Here is a 14,827-nt window from a genome sequence, read left to right as displayed (position 1 = left end):
CTGCAATCTAATCCAGCAGTCCTTATTTATAATCAAAGACCAGGGGAGGGGTTCCTGTCAAGCATCTTCTGTCATGCTTCTATAAGTTTAGCGTTTTGTTTCTGTGTACGTAGAGTATAAACACGTACAGTACGCGGGGTCGACATCTGAGCAACGTTTCAGAGATGATGCATCTACACTGTCTATATTTCAATTTAATTTTATTTAAAATGGAGCTTTTTAAATGTATTTTGTGAAAACTATAAAAAAAAAAACATTTTGTACAGTAAAATTGTGTCTCAATGAAAGATTTTTGCGTGGCATTACTGTTTGTACTTAAAAAAAATTAAAACTGGTGCAAGAACAAGTACACATCACATGTGGACTTCCACACCGATGCACATTTAGGGGAATCTGGTGTGAACACAATCACGTGAACTGGGAATTTTCTTGACACGGGCAAAAAACAGAGTCAGATTCCCACCAAACGTCTTCTAAATCAGCAGAAAGCTCTTGTGGAGGAGGGCCGACAACAGGCCCATACAGACCACACACCACAACAACAGCACACAAAAGAGAAGGTCAAGCAATTCACCACCACTCACCCTTGTTTTGGTAGAGTTACGATGGTATGAAAAAAACAGAGAGAGAGGGTGAGAGAAGGAGGGGGAGGAGAAGGAGAAGGAGGGAGACAGAGAAGGAGAGGAAAGGATAGAGAGAAAGAGAAAAAAAGGAGGAGAGGGAGAGAGGGGGGCAGGGAGGGAAGGATGAAGCAGGCAGGGCCCAGAGTGAGGCGGAGGGGCGACCGTGTGGCAGAGTGAATTAGTTTGCTTCACTTGCTGCCTCAGCAGGGGGCTGTGTGTGTGGAGGGGGATGGGTGCACCTCGTAGGAGGGGTGGGACAAGAGAGCGCTAGGTGAGTTACAGCTGGATTACTTTCCTGTTGGCCCAGAGGGCTCCCTGACCAGAGAAACACAGATGAACAAGTCTTCTATACCAACACCAGACCAGGACACCAGACCAGGACACCAGACCAGGACAGACCAGGACACCAGACCAGGACACCAGACCAGGACACCAGACCAGGACACCAGACCAGGACACCAGACCAGGACACCAAACCAGGACAGACCAGGACACCAGACCAGGACACCAGACCAGGACACCAGACCAGGACACCAGACCAGGACAGACCAGGACACTAAACCAGGACAGACCAGGACACCAGACCAGGACACCAGACCAGGACACCAAACCAGGACACCAGACCAGGACAGACCAGGACACTAAACCAGGACAGACCAGGACACCAGACCAGGACACCAGACCAGGACACCAGACCAGGACAGACCAGGACACCAGACCAGGACACCAGACCAGGACACCAGACCAGGACACCAGACCAGGACAGACCAGGACACCAGACCAGGACACCAGACCAGGACACCAGACCAGGACAGACCAGGACAGACCAGGACACCAGACCAGGACACCAGACCAGGACACCAGACCAGGACAGACCAGGACACCAGACCAGGACACCAGACCAGGACAGACCAGGACACCAGACCAGGACAGACCAGTACACCAGACCAGGACACCAGACCAGGACACCAGACCAGGACAGACCAGGACACCAGACCAGGACACCAGACCAGGACACCAGACCAGGAAACCAGAACAGGACACCAGACAGCAGGAGTGTCGTGTGGCAAACAGAGAGGCTAAAAGACGAACATCAATATTAACAGAAGCGACACACAGAGATACAAAACACACAAAGTGATAATCAGTTGAAGAACATCAATATTTACATAACGGGGTTGGGGTGAAAGAAGAGGAAAAAAACAAATAGATAATTAGAGAACAGTCAGATGCTGCCTGTAGACACACATGGTCCAGGGAGACTGGGAGGAGACTGGGAGGAGACTGGGAGGAGACTGGGAGGAGACTGGGAGGAGACTGGGAGGAGACTGGGAGGAGACTGGGAGGAGATTTCTCTCCTCGTCATGGTTTGTGGACGGTGACACAGCGATCCCAGTCTGTTAGACTCAGCTCACCTCCAGCAGGGAACATCCTCGGTCACTCTCAAAGGTGTCGACTGGGAGAAGTCGCTTTCAATACAGCGCCTCCAATCCTAGGCTCTGGGCCTAAGTTAAGTGTGTGTGAGAGCGTGTGTGTTTGTGTGTGTCTGTAAAAAGAGAAGTGTTTACAGTGCCTAAAAGCCCTCCAGGCCAGGTCTTGCTGTCCAGACACACTGCAGATGACTGCAGACAGACACACTGCAGATGACTGCAGACAGACACACTGCAGATGACTGCAGACAGACACACTGCAGATGACTGCAGACTGGTCTCTCCTCTCTCCTTTTCGTTCTGCGCTCCGCAGACAAAACTACAGCTGCAACACTTTACATTAAGGTTTCATTAACTACCAGACTGTAGCTCCTTACACTTTTGCAGTAATCGACACCACAAACATTTGATACCATTTAATTACAGAGGAACTCCTATATCCCTCAAATCCTTTTACTATAGGTACTGTTGTGTAGTTACATGGTAGTTAATAACTAATGATAAACTGTTGTCAATGTGGATACATTATTACAATGGAATAGTACAACCAGAATATTCCAAACTGACTATTTCAAACAAAACATTCCAAAAGTAAAATGTCAACTTTACTGTCCTAAAACTTACGGATGGCACTTTAAGAGTACCAGATACATTCATTGTTGGTTGGCAAGTGAACACAATGCCAAACAAAAAATAAAATATTTTTGACTTAGGTGAAAAAAACTCAACAGAACAGGTATTGTAGCCACGGCACTCTGTGTGAGGAAAAGCAAAAGCGCAGTGTTGCCGGGTGACAGAACCAGGTGAAGGCTGGGAGCTGTAGGACAACAGGAAGGCTGTCTCTGCCGATTGGCCGGGCAGAGGCAACCAGATGATCCAGGAAGTCACCTGGGACACATGCGAGTGCAGCCTGTCATGTGGAGTGAGGAAAGAGAGGGAGGAGGAGAGAGGGGGAGAGGGGAGAGGGGGAGAGGAGAGGGGAAGAGAGAGGGGGAGAGTGGGAGAGAGGGGTAGAGGTGAGGAGAGAGGGGAAAAAGAGGAGAGGGGAGTAGAGAAGGGAGGAGAGGGGAGGAGAAAGGGGGAAGAGAGAGGGGGAGGAGAGAGGGGAAGGAGAGGAGAAGGTAGGAGAAGGAAATTAAAGACCTTGATGGTTCTGAGAAGACGTTAAACCTCCCATACCTGCCCAGCCAGTCAGGTGACGCTTCACCCGGGTGAGGGCTCCACCCCGGCTCCTCCCCTCACCGCCTCGGCTCCGACCTGCCTGCCAGCGCAGGGTGTCGGGGGCTCCTGTCTTCCACACGCTCCTCAACTGTCACACTCTGACTCACAGCAGGAACTCACAGCAGGAACGATCCACACACAAACAGGATGTGTAGCAGGATTATTCGGCGGTATTGAGACACGTATTCAAACACATATCAGAGGGTGAAGAAACTGAAGACTGCACTGGCGTTACGGTAAATGTACGCAGGCAGGCTGACACAAGCGAGCAACAGCCCCCCTACATAAGTAGATTTATATAACCAGAAAGATGAATAATTCATGGTTGACAGGATTTCTGCATTATGAATACTTCCCTGGAGTGAAATAGGCTTCTGTCTAATACACCAAGTGTACAAATCCAAAGACACAGAAAGACAGACACACACACTGCCCAAAACAAACAAACATGCTCACACACACACACACACACACACACACACCACATTGAAATATAGGCTAGTACACTGAATGTTGTTGGCCAGTATTTATTTGTTATAAGGAATCTGGTTGAAGTACTGCAGCTTACACACAAACGCATGCACACACACACACACCTGACCTAACGCCCTCTCCCCAGTCCACAGTTGGTGATTGTTACACACACTGCCAGCTATCACAGACAAACACACTCCAACTGACACCGTCACAAGAAGAGCAAAAACAAAACAGAACAAAAAACATTCAGTTCTTCATGCTGTGTATTCTCCATGTCACCATTTGATCTAATTTATTCTTTTGGGCTTGTCTTTGCAAAGCAGCCCATCCGAATAGCACGCCTGATGATCTGTGAAGCCCCCCCCCCCACCTATGCCCCTTCAGCCCCACCCCACCCTGAACCCCGAGTCCAGCCCCCCCAGCTCCTAGCCCTCCTCCAGTCCCATAGCCCTCCTCCAGCCCCCCCAGCCCCTAGCCCTCCTCCAGCCCCCCAGCCCCTAGCCCTCCTCCAGCCCCCCAGTCCCTAGCGTTCCTCCAGCCCCCCCAGCCTCTAGCCCTCCTCCAGCCCCCCCAGCCCCTAGCCCTCCTCCAGCCCCTCCAGCCCCCCCAGCCCCTTAGCCCTCCTCCAGCCCCCCCAGCCCCTAGCCCTCCTCCAGCCCCCCCAGCCTCTAGCCCTCCTCCAGCCCCCCCAGCCTCTAGCCCTCCTCCAGCCCCCCCAGCCCCTTAGCCCTCCTCCAGCCCCCCCAGCCTCTAGCCCTCCTCCAGCCCCCCCAGCCTCTAGCCCTCCTCCAGCCCCCCCAACCCCCTAGCTCTCCTCCAGCCACCCCAGCCTCTAGCCCTCCTCCAGCCCCCCCAGCCTCTAGCCCTCCTCCAGCCCCCCCAGCCTCTAGCCCTCCTCCAGCCCCCCAGCCTCTAGCCCTCCTCCAGCCCCCCCAGCCCCTTAGCCCTCCTCCAGCCCCCCCAGCCTCTAGCCCTCCTCCAGCCCCCCCAGCCTCTAGCCCTCCTCCAGCCCCCCCAACCCCCTAGCTCTCCTCCAGCCACCCCAGCCTCTAGCCCTCCTCCAGCCCCCCCAGCCTCTAGCCCTCCTCCAGCCCCCCCAGCCTCTAGCCCTCCTCCAGCCCCCCCAGCCCTCCTCCAGCCCCCCCAGCCCCTAGCTAGCCTCCCCGCCCAGCAGAGATAGACTAAAGCCCTGCTCCAGGACCAGCCTTCCCCAGCTGTGGCCTGCGTCAGTCTTCAGGACGTAGCCAGCAACAGACCCCAGATCAGCTGTAAGAGCAGCCTGCTCATTCTGACAGACATTCACGCAGCGCTGGAAGTGGTTCACGCTTTAACTGTTGATTATTTACGATATCTACTTCTTGATTAACTTAATTTGTGGCACAGAAAGTGGGACATAAAAGTAAAATCCAAATCCATGAGACTAGCGACATTTTTATTCAATTTAACAAAAAAAAACCCTGGCTGTAAATGATTCTGAACATGTTAACAGTGCTGCAGGTTGTAAGGAGCAGGTCTGCCCATCCAGGTCAGTAACATGAACTAGGTCGTGTCTTCCAGTCTCTCCCGGAACACATGAGGCCGTAACCACATCTGAGTACCAGAAGGTCAGACTTCACAACAGTTACTGTTGTAAATCCTGCCCTGCTCCAAACGGCCCAGATCCCCGCTCACCCTGGTCATGGGTCTCCCATCACCCTGGTCAGTCATGGGTCTCCCAAGTCGGACAGTGGTGTTGTTGCTGGGTCAGTTGGGGCCAGATGGGTTGAATTCGTTTGGCAACCTTTGATAGGTGGAGGGTGGGGGGGGCAAAGGGGGGAGAAGAGGGCACAGTCCAGGGTTGCTATGGCAGCGAGGGCAGAGATCCAGGTTCCAGGTGTTGGTTGCCCTGGTGACGGGGTTCTAGAAGTCCAGGTGTTGGTTGCCATGGTGACGGGGTTCTAGAAGTCCAGGTGTTGGTTGCCCTGGTGACAGGGTTCTAGAAGTCCAGGTGTTGGTTGCCCTGGTGACAGGGTTCTAGAAGTCCAGGTGTTTGCTGCTGGAGGTCAGAGAGCCACAGGCTGTTGCCCCGGGAGATGACCCCCCCTGCTCCCCTGCCCCCCTGCTCACTCTGCTCACTGTCTCTGAGAGGTCTGGAGGCAGGTGTAGCCGCTGAAGAGAGAGAGGGAGAGAGAGAGGGGAAGACAAGGTGTGTGTGCGGGACGGGGGGGGGGGGCAGAGAGGAATGGTGTTATACAACAGGACTAAGCTCCAGACTGAGAGCATGCAGGCATCACTGTGGTTCTGTCTAAAGCCAGAGAACAGGCCTGTATCACATCACCTGCCACAGCTCTCCTCACTGCCAGGCAGCAGGAGTCCTGCTAGCGTGCAGCTAAATGCTCCCCCAGCTTTACATCTCTCACTGCTCTGAGGGGGCCGGAGGGGGTGAGTGTGCATGGGGTGCTTTGTGAAGGTGTGTGTCGGTTTGTGAAGGTGTGTGTGTGTGTGTGTTGAGCATAAAGGAAGGGATCGCAAAAGCATGCAGAAGTATTTTTGACAAAGTTGATTAAGACGTGCTAATACCAGAGTCATTACAATCAAGCGTTTTAGCGGAGCAGCTTGTTCCACAGCTAGCTAATCTGCAGAGCTGCCCCGAGCAGCAAATACAAGCCTGAGGGTCAACCTGGGCCAAGCACACACGGCCCCAGCACTGACACGCTAACAAGCCTCAGAAAGGCTGCTCTCCCTTCCTGTCAACCCCCCCACAGCAGGTCAGACCCTCGTCACATCTACGAGCTGAGGAGATGAGAGGGAGGGGATTGAAGTCCCTCCAGAGTGTTCGACCTTACGAACGCCGAAAAGGCAAAACGTCTTTTTTCGTGTTGGTGGTTGGGTAGAGTGTGTGTCGAAAGGAGAGACCCAAGTTAAGGCTGCCCTGTTCGTCGAGGAGTTAAAACCCTGTAATTAAGTTTGAGAAGGAATCTACCAAGACATTCGAAACCCAGAGATCCAGAGCTCCACTCCCACCCCACCCCTCTAAACCTCCCCAGCCTGGCCAGGCCTCACTGCCTCCAGCCGCAGGGCTTAGGGAGAGCCCCTCTCCAGAGAGCCCCTCTCCAGTGCCAGATACTTATCTTGCCCAGTAACGACTGGGTGTTTGGGCGCAGGGGTTAACAGTGTCCCTACAAGCTGACAGAACTCAGGACGTCACTATCTTACTTCCAGTCCAGCCCCGGGCGGAACACAACAAACAATGAAGCAGGCTCTTTCTAGGCTTGTTATAAGCCTTGGGTTCCAGAATCACTGCTCTTGTCTTTTGATTCCAAAATATCTCACTATCGTCACCGATTCACTGTAGCGTTCTGGAACTTTCCTCAATCAAGGACATGGTGTCAAGTCCTGTATCTGTACTGTCACTTGCTCAGTCAAGAGGGTACTTACAGTAAGCACACAGTGCTTTACTGAAGTGCTTCAGTTGATCAGATTAGAGAAGGCAAAAGTAAGTAGTAGTACTCAAGTAGAAGTTCAGATCCTCATGTTTAAAAAGTTAAATATATATTTCATTTTCCCACACAACTCGAAAAAGTGCAATGTTTTTAAAATTCAGGGTCAGGGGTCAGGTGCGCTGCCTCATGGACTCCCTCTGAGCCAATCAGGAGAGCTCAGTGTGACAGGATGTGTTCTGACTGCAGGAGACCAGACAGGGACCGAGGGGAGGGGTGTGTGTGTTTGTGTGTGGGCGTGAGGTGTGTGAGTGGGGGTGAGGTGTGTGTGTGGGGTGAGGTGTGTGTGTAGATGGTTGGGGTGAGGGGTGTGTGTAGATGGTTGGGGTGAGGTGTGTGTGTGTGGGGGTGTGTGTGGGGGGTGAGGTGTGTGTGTGTGTGGGGGGGTGAGGTGTGTGTGTAGATGGTTGGGGTGAGGGGTGAGGTGTGTGTGTGTGTGGGGGGGTGAGGGGTGTGTAGATGGTTGGGGTGAGGGGTGAGGGGTGTGTGTAGATGGTTGGGGTGAGGGGTGTGTGTAGATGGTTGGGGTGAGGGGTGAGGTGTGAGTGTAGATGGTTGGGGTGAGGGGTGTGTGTAGATGGTTGGGGTGAGGGCTGAGGTCAGGAGTTAATCCTGAGAGAGAGAGAGAGAGAGAGAGAGAGAGAGAGAGAAAGAGATCAGGGGGTGAGGCGGAGTGTGTTGGGAGAGACATCGACAATCAGGGGGACGAGAGACACTTGCCACGGCTCTTCAGAAGAGAGCGGGTCTGAGGAACACTGTGTGCGTCCTCTATTGAGTGTGAAAACACACAGACACCTCCAGCTTCCTGGATCAACGAACCTTCCAGAAGCTTTGCCCCTGACCGTGCCCCCCCCCCCCCCCCATAACCTTCAATGTCTCCAGCTCACTCAGGTGTGACTAAAGAAAGAAAACAAAAACTGATCATTGATCAGGCCTCATCTCTCTAAGTGCACTGCGGCGGAAAGAGAGGAGGATCGATCACGTATACATCCTCTCCACCCAACAGAAAAATAACAATAAAAGTTACATCACACCACTGAGGATCTGTCAAGCGCACACACATACACACACACACACACACACAGCCAGCCAGCCATCTCAGGTGTGTGTCAGTGTGTGAGAGTATGTGTGAGAGTGTGTGTGTCAGTTTCGGACTCCAGTAACACACTGGGCACATGCTAAACCGAAGGTCGAACCAATCGAAGACTGCCTCCCTTAACCTCTGGGCTGGGGGCCAGACCAAAGCAATCGATGGTAACAACAAAGTTTGATTTTGAAGGAGGGGAGGGAGGGGGCTAGACAGAAGCAGTCAAGGACTTTGACATGCAGATGAGTAGGATAGCAAGCAGGTCACCATCTGAGAGGACTGTCTGTTTGACAGGGAGTCCCCAGTGTCTGCAGTACCTTCCTGCATCCATCGTTCTGGTTTTCCCTCGCTGGTGAAATGCCCTGCAGCGACGATCACACGTAAGGAACAAGCACACTCATCCAGGCATGTGCATGTGAGAGCTAATTCAAGGTTAAATACCAAAAAAAAGAAAGAAAAAATATTTGAATTTTTTTAATGATTTCTTTATTATATTTCTTTATCTAATTCAAAAAAAAAATGTTTAAGAACAAGCTAATTCAAAAAATAAACAAGTACTAGCTAATTCCCAAAAATTTGCAAAAATTGACAACACTCTTGTGGACTCAAGTTCGTCATCTACGTGAATGTAACCATTTTACATTTCCTTGCGTTCTATACAATGCATCTGCTGGCATCAGACATGATATTCTTAACCCTCGGCCAATAAAGTCAGCCAGCCAGCCAGCTAGCCAGCTTCCATACAACACCATGATGTAAACAAGGACATCCGGAAAGACCTGGGAGCTATGGGTTGTGTGTGTGTGTGTGTATGAAGTCTTTCCCTGCTGCCTGGCAACCATCACGAGCAGGAGAACAGAGAAAGGGTTGGATGAGGGAGGGGGTGAGGGTGGCGGAGTATACCAATGGTATGAGGGATGAGGGAGGGTGGCAGAGTATACCAATGGTATGAGGGATGAGGGAGGGTGAGGCGGAGTATACCAATGGTATGAGTTAGTGTGTGTGTGATCAGAAAGATCAAGGGGAGAGGGAGACAGGAGGACAGGGGGAGAGGAGGACAGGGGGAGAGGGGGAGAGGGGGAGAGGGGGAGAGGGGGAGAGGGGGAGAGGGGGAGAGGGGGAGACAGGAGGAGAGGAGGACAGGGGGACATGAGGACAGGGGGAGAGGAGGACAGGGGGAGAGGGGGAGAGGGGGAGAGGGGGAGAGGGGGAGAGGGGGAGAGGGGGAGAGGGGGAGAGGGGGAGACAGGAGGAGAGGAGGACAGGGGGAGAGGAGGAGAGGGAGAGAGGGGGACAGGGGGAGAGGAGGACAGGGGGAGAGGAAGACAGGGGGACATGAGGACAGGGGGAGAGGAGGACAGGGGGAGAGGAGGACAGGGGGAGAGGGAGAGAGGAGGAGAGGGGGAGAGGAGGACAGGGGGAGAGGAGGACAGGGGGAGAGGAGGACAGGGGGAGAGGAGGACAGGGGGAGAGGAGGACAGGGGGAGAGGAGGACAGGGGGAGAGGGAGAGAGGGGGACAGGGGGAGAGGAGGATAGGAGGACAGGGGGAGAACGAGACCCTCTTAACAGGGCTGAGGGGTGACAAATCTCGACAATCACTAAGCACTTGAAATGAGCCCTCTGGCCCCGCCCACAGACTAGTGCAGTCTAAGAGGGTTACTAATATCACCCCACAATGGACACAGCAGCTTAGCCCTCCACCCCAAACCCCGGCCCTCCCTCATGCAGACCTGGTCACACTGCTGCACATAGACAGAGCTGCCTGTAAATACTGTCAAACTGTTTCTGAGAGCGGGGAGGTATATCCCTGGTTCAAGTGCTTACGGCTTCGGTTCAACTGTGTTTATATCACTTTATGTAAGCGCGTCATTTCCATGATCCAAATACCCAGATTTTCTCCCGACGGAGCTTAGAAAGGGGCTGGTTCTAAACCCTCACCCCCCTTCAAAAGCATTCCACAGAGGTAACGGCCAGCTAATGACTTGAGTATTAGGTGCTAATTTAACGAGTCATTTATTTTCCTGAGTTTTACTGTGTCACTGTAGCGCTCAGGACCCTGGGAAACATGACACCCAGCCCGGAAACACTGTGAATGGTCTGGCTGCTCCAATCAGATTAGCCGCTATAAAAGTGTGCTTTGCTGAATGACATGCTGTTTACGGTAAACATCTACTTAATGGAAAACACACACTTAAGAGGACTTGGGATAATATTGGTGTCTTTTCAAGAACACTTTAGCCTCGGTTGTGGCACTCCAAACAAAGGAAGAAAAAAAAGTGCACAAGAAGTTATGCTAATCCGTTGTTAATGTCATGTGAAAAGCAATCATTTCATGATAGGATTCATGAAAAACCATCAAACTAAACCCGCGGGCAAGACAAATAAGATCCTAGCTGTACCAAGATGCAATATAAACATTGGCCGTATTGTACCGTCCAGGAAAATGGAAGATGGATATTGGTCCAGTTCCATTACCAGGCACTTCTTGGTGTCAGGACAGTTCTACAGTGTCCCCATTGGCCACAGTGCAACAACTGTGAAATTACGTCAGTCCGAGAAGGCTGCTCCCCTCACCACCCCCCCCCCCCCATGCCAGAGGTCAAACAGGAGGAGATTTTCTCAGGTAAAAACCAGAACACAGTCAGAACTGTGCACTACTGATAATTAATCTACTGCTATACTTTCTACATGCACTATTTCTAAATGTCTTTGGTTGAAAGCATCTCTGCTTCATGGATCAAATCTGAAACGGGAAAGCAAATATAAAAATGGTGATGTTAATGTCAACGGTAAATTATGTTAAACGCGTCAAGGTTTCTCAGACTAGTTGTTCCATCTAAACCGACCCAAACGAGAGGCCTGCACAGCCCTTAATCCCTTCCCACTATAGAGTTACACAGCATTGTGTGGGAAATCAATTGTGGGCCTTTGAGGAACTCACATTAACTTCAGTAAAAAAAAAAAAAAAAAAGCTAAGATAATGAGAACTATGTTCTTTTCTACGCTGGGGGACAGAACTATCGTGGCATTTTCAACGGCAATTTCAGAAAATACTTCCGCTACTTTCTCAGAGAAAAGCAGAAACGGCTCTAAAACAAATCCCTTCTGCTAGGAGGTAACCCCTGCCCACCTGGACGCAACAAAGGCAGACAAGCAGGGGAGCCTTCCTCTCCTATTGTGATGCTGGAGAGAGTGCAACACGATCTGGGCCTGTCCTCACTAACCTGCTGGTGACCAAGCTCGCTCTACCAGACACCAGGCACTGCACAACTCTACTACGCACACACATAGGTATTTGGATAACTTCTTACTTTGTCCTTTTTACAGTTCTAGAAAATGTTAGGTATTATTGATGTGTATTTGTCTTTATATGTGGTGGAGGTAAACGTCCTTGCTGCAGGACAAATTGCCCGTAAGGGCAAATGAGATTACAATTAAATATTACTAAACTAACTCCTGAACTGTTCCCTTGTTGTAAACTGTGAGAGTTGGTTTGTGAAGGTGTGTGAGTGTTTAGGTGAGTGAGTTATTGAAAATGAGAGAGGGGGCAAGGGGTGGTGTGTGTGTAAAGAAAGAAGGTGAGATTTTGTCACCTCAACTCATGTTTCTCTCGTGACAAGCCCCTGTAATTGGGTGGAGGGTCACCTGCTAGCCGGGTCACCTGCTAGCCGGGTCACCTGCTAGCCGGGTCACCTGCTAGCCGGGTCACCTGCTAGCCGGGTCACAGACACTTTTGTGTAAAGACACCGGGGGATCTCTTGATCTGCAGTTCAATACTTAAACCACAAAGTCATTCCCTTAAATACTATTTAGGTAGGGGAACAGACAGACAGACAGGCAGAAAGACAGCCAGAAAGACAGACAAAGACAGACAGAGACAGACAGAGACAGACAGACAGAGACAGACAGAGACAGACAGAGACAGACAGACAGAGACAGACAGAGACAGACAGAGACAGACAGACAGAGAGAGACAGACAGAGACAGACAGAGACAGACAGATAGAGACAGACAGACAGAGACAGACAGGCTCCATGTCCCTTCTGCTTCAATCTCATGTGTCTGACAGAGAAGGAGGGGGGTGAAGGGTGAGGGGGGGCGAGGGGTAAAAGCAGGAGGGGGGATGGGGGGGATAATTACAGTCATGAACGTCGAGCAGATACACCCGTTGTGAGTAATCTCTTTCATTAGGCCCAAACCTGTTAAATCAGGAAGCAGATGAACTGTAATATTTCGGGAGGGATTTTTAATACGGAATGGAATGTTTGTTTTACACCTGGATAGCTAGCCACTCGTTAACGCATCACAACACGCCGCCGCGCGTGTGATGACCTCTGACGAGACATCTGGGAGAGGTCGCTGAACCAAACTCCCAAACCACCATCGTCATGGCTACTGTCGTCGTCTGGGCACTGGAGCCAGGCCTGGAGGAGGCTGGGCAGCAAAGCGACCATCTTGTTTGTTTTCAGTTGGGTTTAGTTTCTCTGGCAAGCAATAGCCCCCACTGGAGGCTATGTGGGGGTGAGGGCTGAGGGCAGGCTGACCCCAGAGCAGAGGCTGAGGGTGGAGGGGATTGGGGGGTGTAGAGGGTAGTTCTGGTGTTATAGACTGAGGCACAACCAGGCAGCGGTCATCCAACCCTGGAGGGACAGAGGCCATGAGAGAGAGAGAGGGGGGGGGGGGAGAGAGAGAGAGAGAGAGAGAGGGGGGGGGAGGAGAGAGAGAGAGAGAGAGAGAGGGGGGGAGGGAGAGAGAGAGAGAGGGGGGGGAGAGAGAGACAGAGAGAGAGGGGGGGGAGAGAGAGAGAGAGAGAGGGGGGGGGAGAGAGAGACAGAGAGAGAGGGGGGGGAGAGAGAGAGAGAGAGAGGGGGGGGGGAGAGAGACAGAGAGAGAGGGGGGAGAGAGAGGGGGGGGGAGAGAGAGGGAGAAGAGAGAGAGACAGAGGAAAGAGGGGTAGAGGGCAGATAGTACAAACACATCTAAGTGCTGCCTTCACTACTGATTGGCCCTCAGTTTGTAACCAGGCTTGCATGAACCATGACAGCACATCCCCCCTCCCCCAGACCCTCCTCTTAACCCCCGAAACCATGACCATGTGATACTATAGTCCACCATGCAACACCCCCAGCTCATCGAGGAACATCCTTCTCCAGAGATTAGAACCCAGTTAGAAGGGATCATACCAGACGGACATCAGCTCAACATGCCGAACATGGGATCACACTCCACAGACAACAACCTTAAAGAACATCATTACAATTCATCTTTCTTTTAGCATTCATGATAACTGATCAAAGAATACTTTTAAAATCTCTGTATGTAAACAGGTAAACTGACTGAAAAAGATTTTGTGTTTATGACGTAGTACAAAGATATTAGCATGGCTGATGCAAATATGTGGACACAGGGAACAGCATTGGGTGGGACAAAATAACTACATTTCCCACAATGCCCCAGACAGGTCGTGACCATGGATCCTTCTGTTCGTTCTCTACCACACGTTAAGAACATTTCTGAGAGAATTTTCCAAGGATGTTTAGGAGATGAAAACGATATATTATTCATGCATTTCTCTGCAACACTGAGCCTCATGCACACACGCAATATTTAGAATGGCACAATGAATGGAGAGAGCTGGCTGGTGCAATTTGGACCTTTCCTAAAAATGCGACCCTCTCTCTCTCTCCATCACCTCCCCTTCTCCCCCCTGCCCAAGCTCTCGAACTGGGTTCACCCTCAGTTTACAGGCAGAACATTTGGCAAGCGAAAAGGTCGTCAGAAGGTTAGTGTGTCAGCTTGGGTAAGCGGGTAACCCCTCGGGAGAGGAGAGAGGAAGCTCTCAGACAACAGTCTGTCTGTGTTAGAGAGGAGCAGAGAGGAGGAGGAGAAGCAGAGAGAGGAGATGAGGAGGTGAGAAGAGAGAGGAAGCTCTCAGACAACAGTCTGTCTGTGTTAGAGAGGAGCAGAGAGGAGGAGGAGAAGCAGAGAGAGGAGAGGGGAAGCTCTCAGACAACAGTCTGTCTGTGTTAGAGAGGAGCAGAGAGGAGGAGGACAAGCAGAGAGAGGAGAGGGGAAGCTCTCAGACAACAGTCTGTCTGTGTTAGAGAGGAGCAGAGAGGAGGAGGAGAAGCAGAGAGAGGAGAGAGGAAGCTCTCAGACAACAGTCTGTCTGTGTTAGAGAGGAGCAGAGAGGAGGAGGACAAGCAGAGAGAGGAGATGAGGAGGTGAGAAGAGAGAGGAAGCTCTCAGACAACAGTCTGTCTGTGTTAGAGAGGAGCAGAGAGGAGGAGGACAAGCAGAGAGAGGAGATGAGGAAGCTCTCAGACAACAGTCTGTCTGTGTTAGAGAGGAGCAGAGAGGAGGAGGAGAAGCAGAGAGAGGAGATGAGGAGGTGAGAAGAGAGAGGAAGCTCTCAGACAACAGTCTGTCTGTGTTAGAGAGGAGCAGAGAGGAGGAGGAGAAGCAGAGAGAGGAGATGAGGAGGTGAGAAGAGAGAGGAAGCTCTCAGA

The 14,827-nt window shown here is 51.6% G+C and overlaps 1 protein-coding gene across 2 annotated transcripts in view; it reads right to left on the bottom strand.

The window, feature by feature from the left end:
• Window positions 1-5,169: 5,169 nt before the first annotated feature.
• Window positions 5,170-14,827, bottom strand: part of elp4 (elongator acetyltransferase complex subunit 4) — a 56,610-nt gene continuing 46,952 nt past the window's right edge. For both annotated transcript variants that reach the window (XM_084682316.1, XM_084682317.1), the window contains one exon: window positions 5,170-5,899. In XM_084682316.1, the coding sequence (XP_084538442.1) occupies window positions 5,765-5,899 (135 nt within the window). In that variant the 3' untranslated portion in view covers window positions 5,170-5,764. The remainder of the gene's footprint in view (window positions 5,900-14,827) is intronic.

Source organism: Hypomesus nipponensis, chromosome 19 (genome assembly GCF_054491055.1).
Source record: "Hypomesus nipponensis isolate SF chromosome 19, ASM5449105v1, whole genome shotgun sequence".
NCBI lineage: Eukaryota > Metazoa > Chordata > Actinopteri > Osmeriformes > Osmeridae > Hypomesus > Hypomesus nipponensis.
The sequence above is the reverse complement of the archived record's forward strand: the minus strand, read 5'-3'. Positions and strand labels throughout refer to the sequence as shown.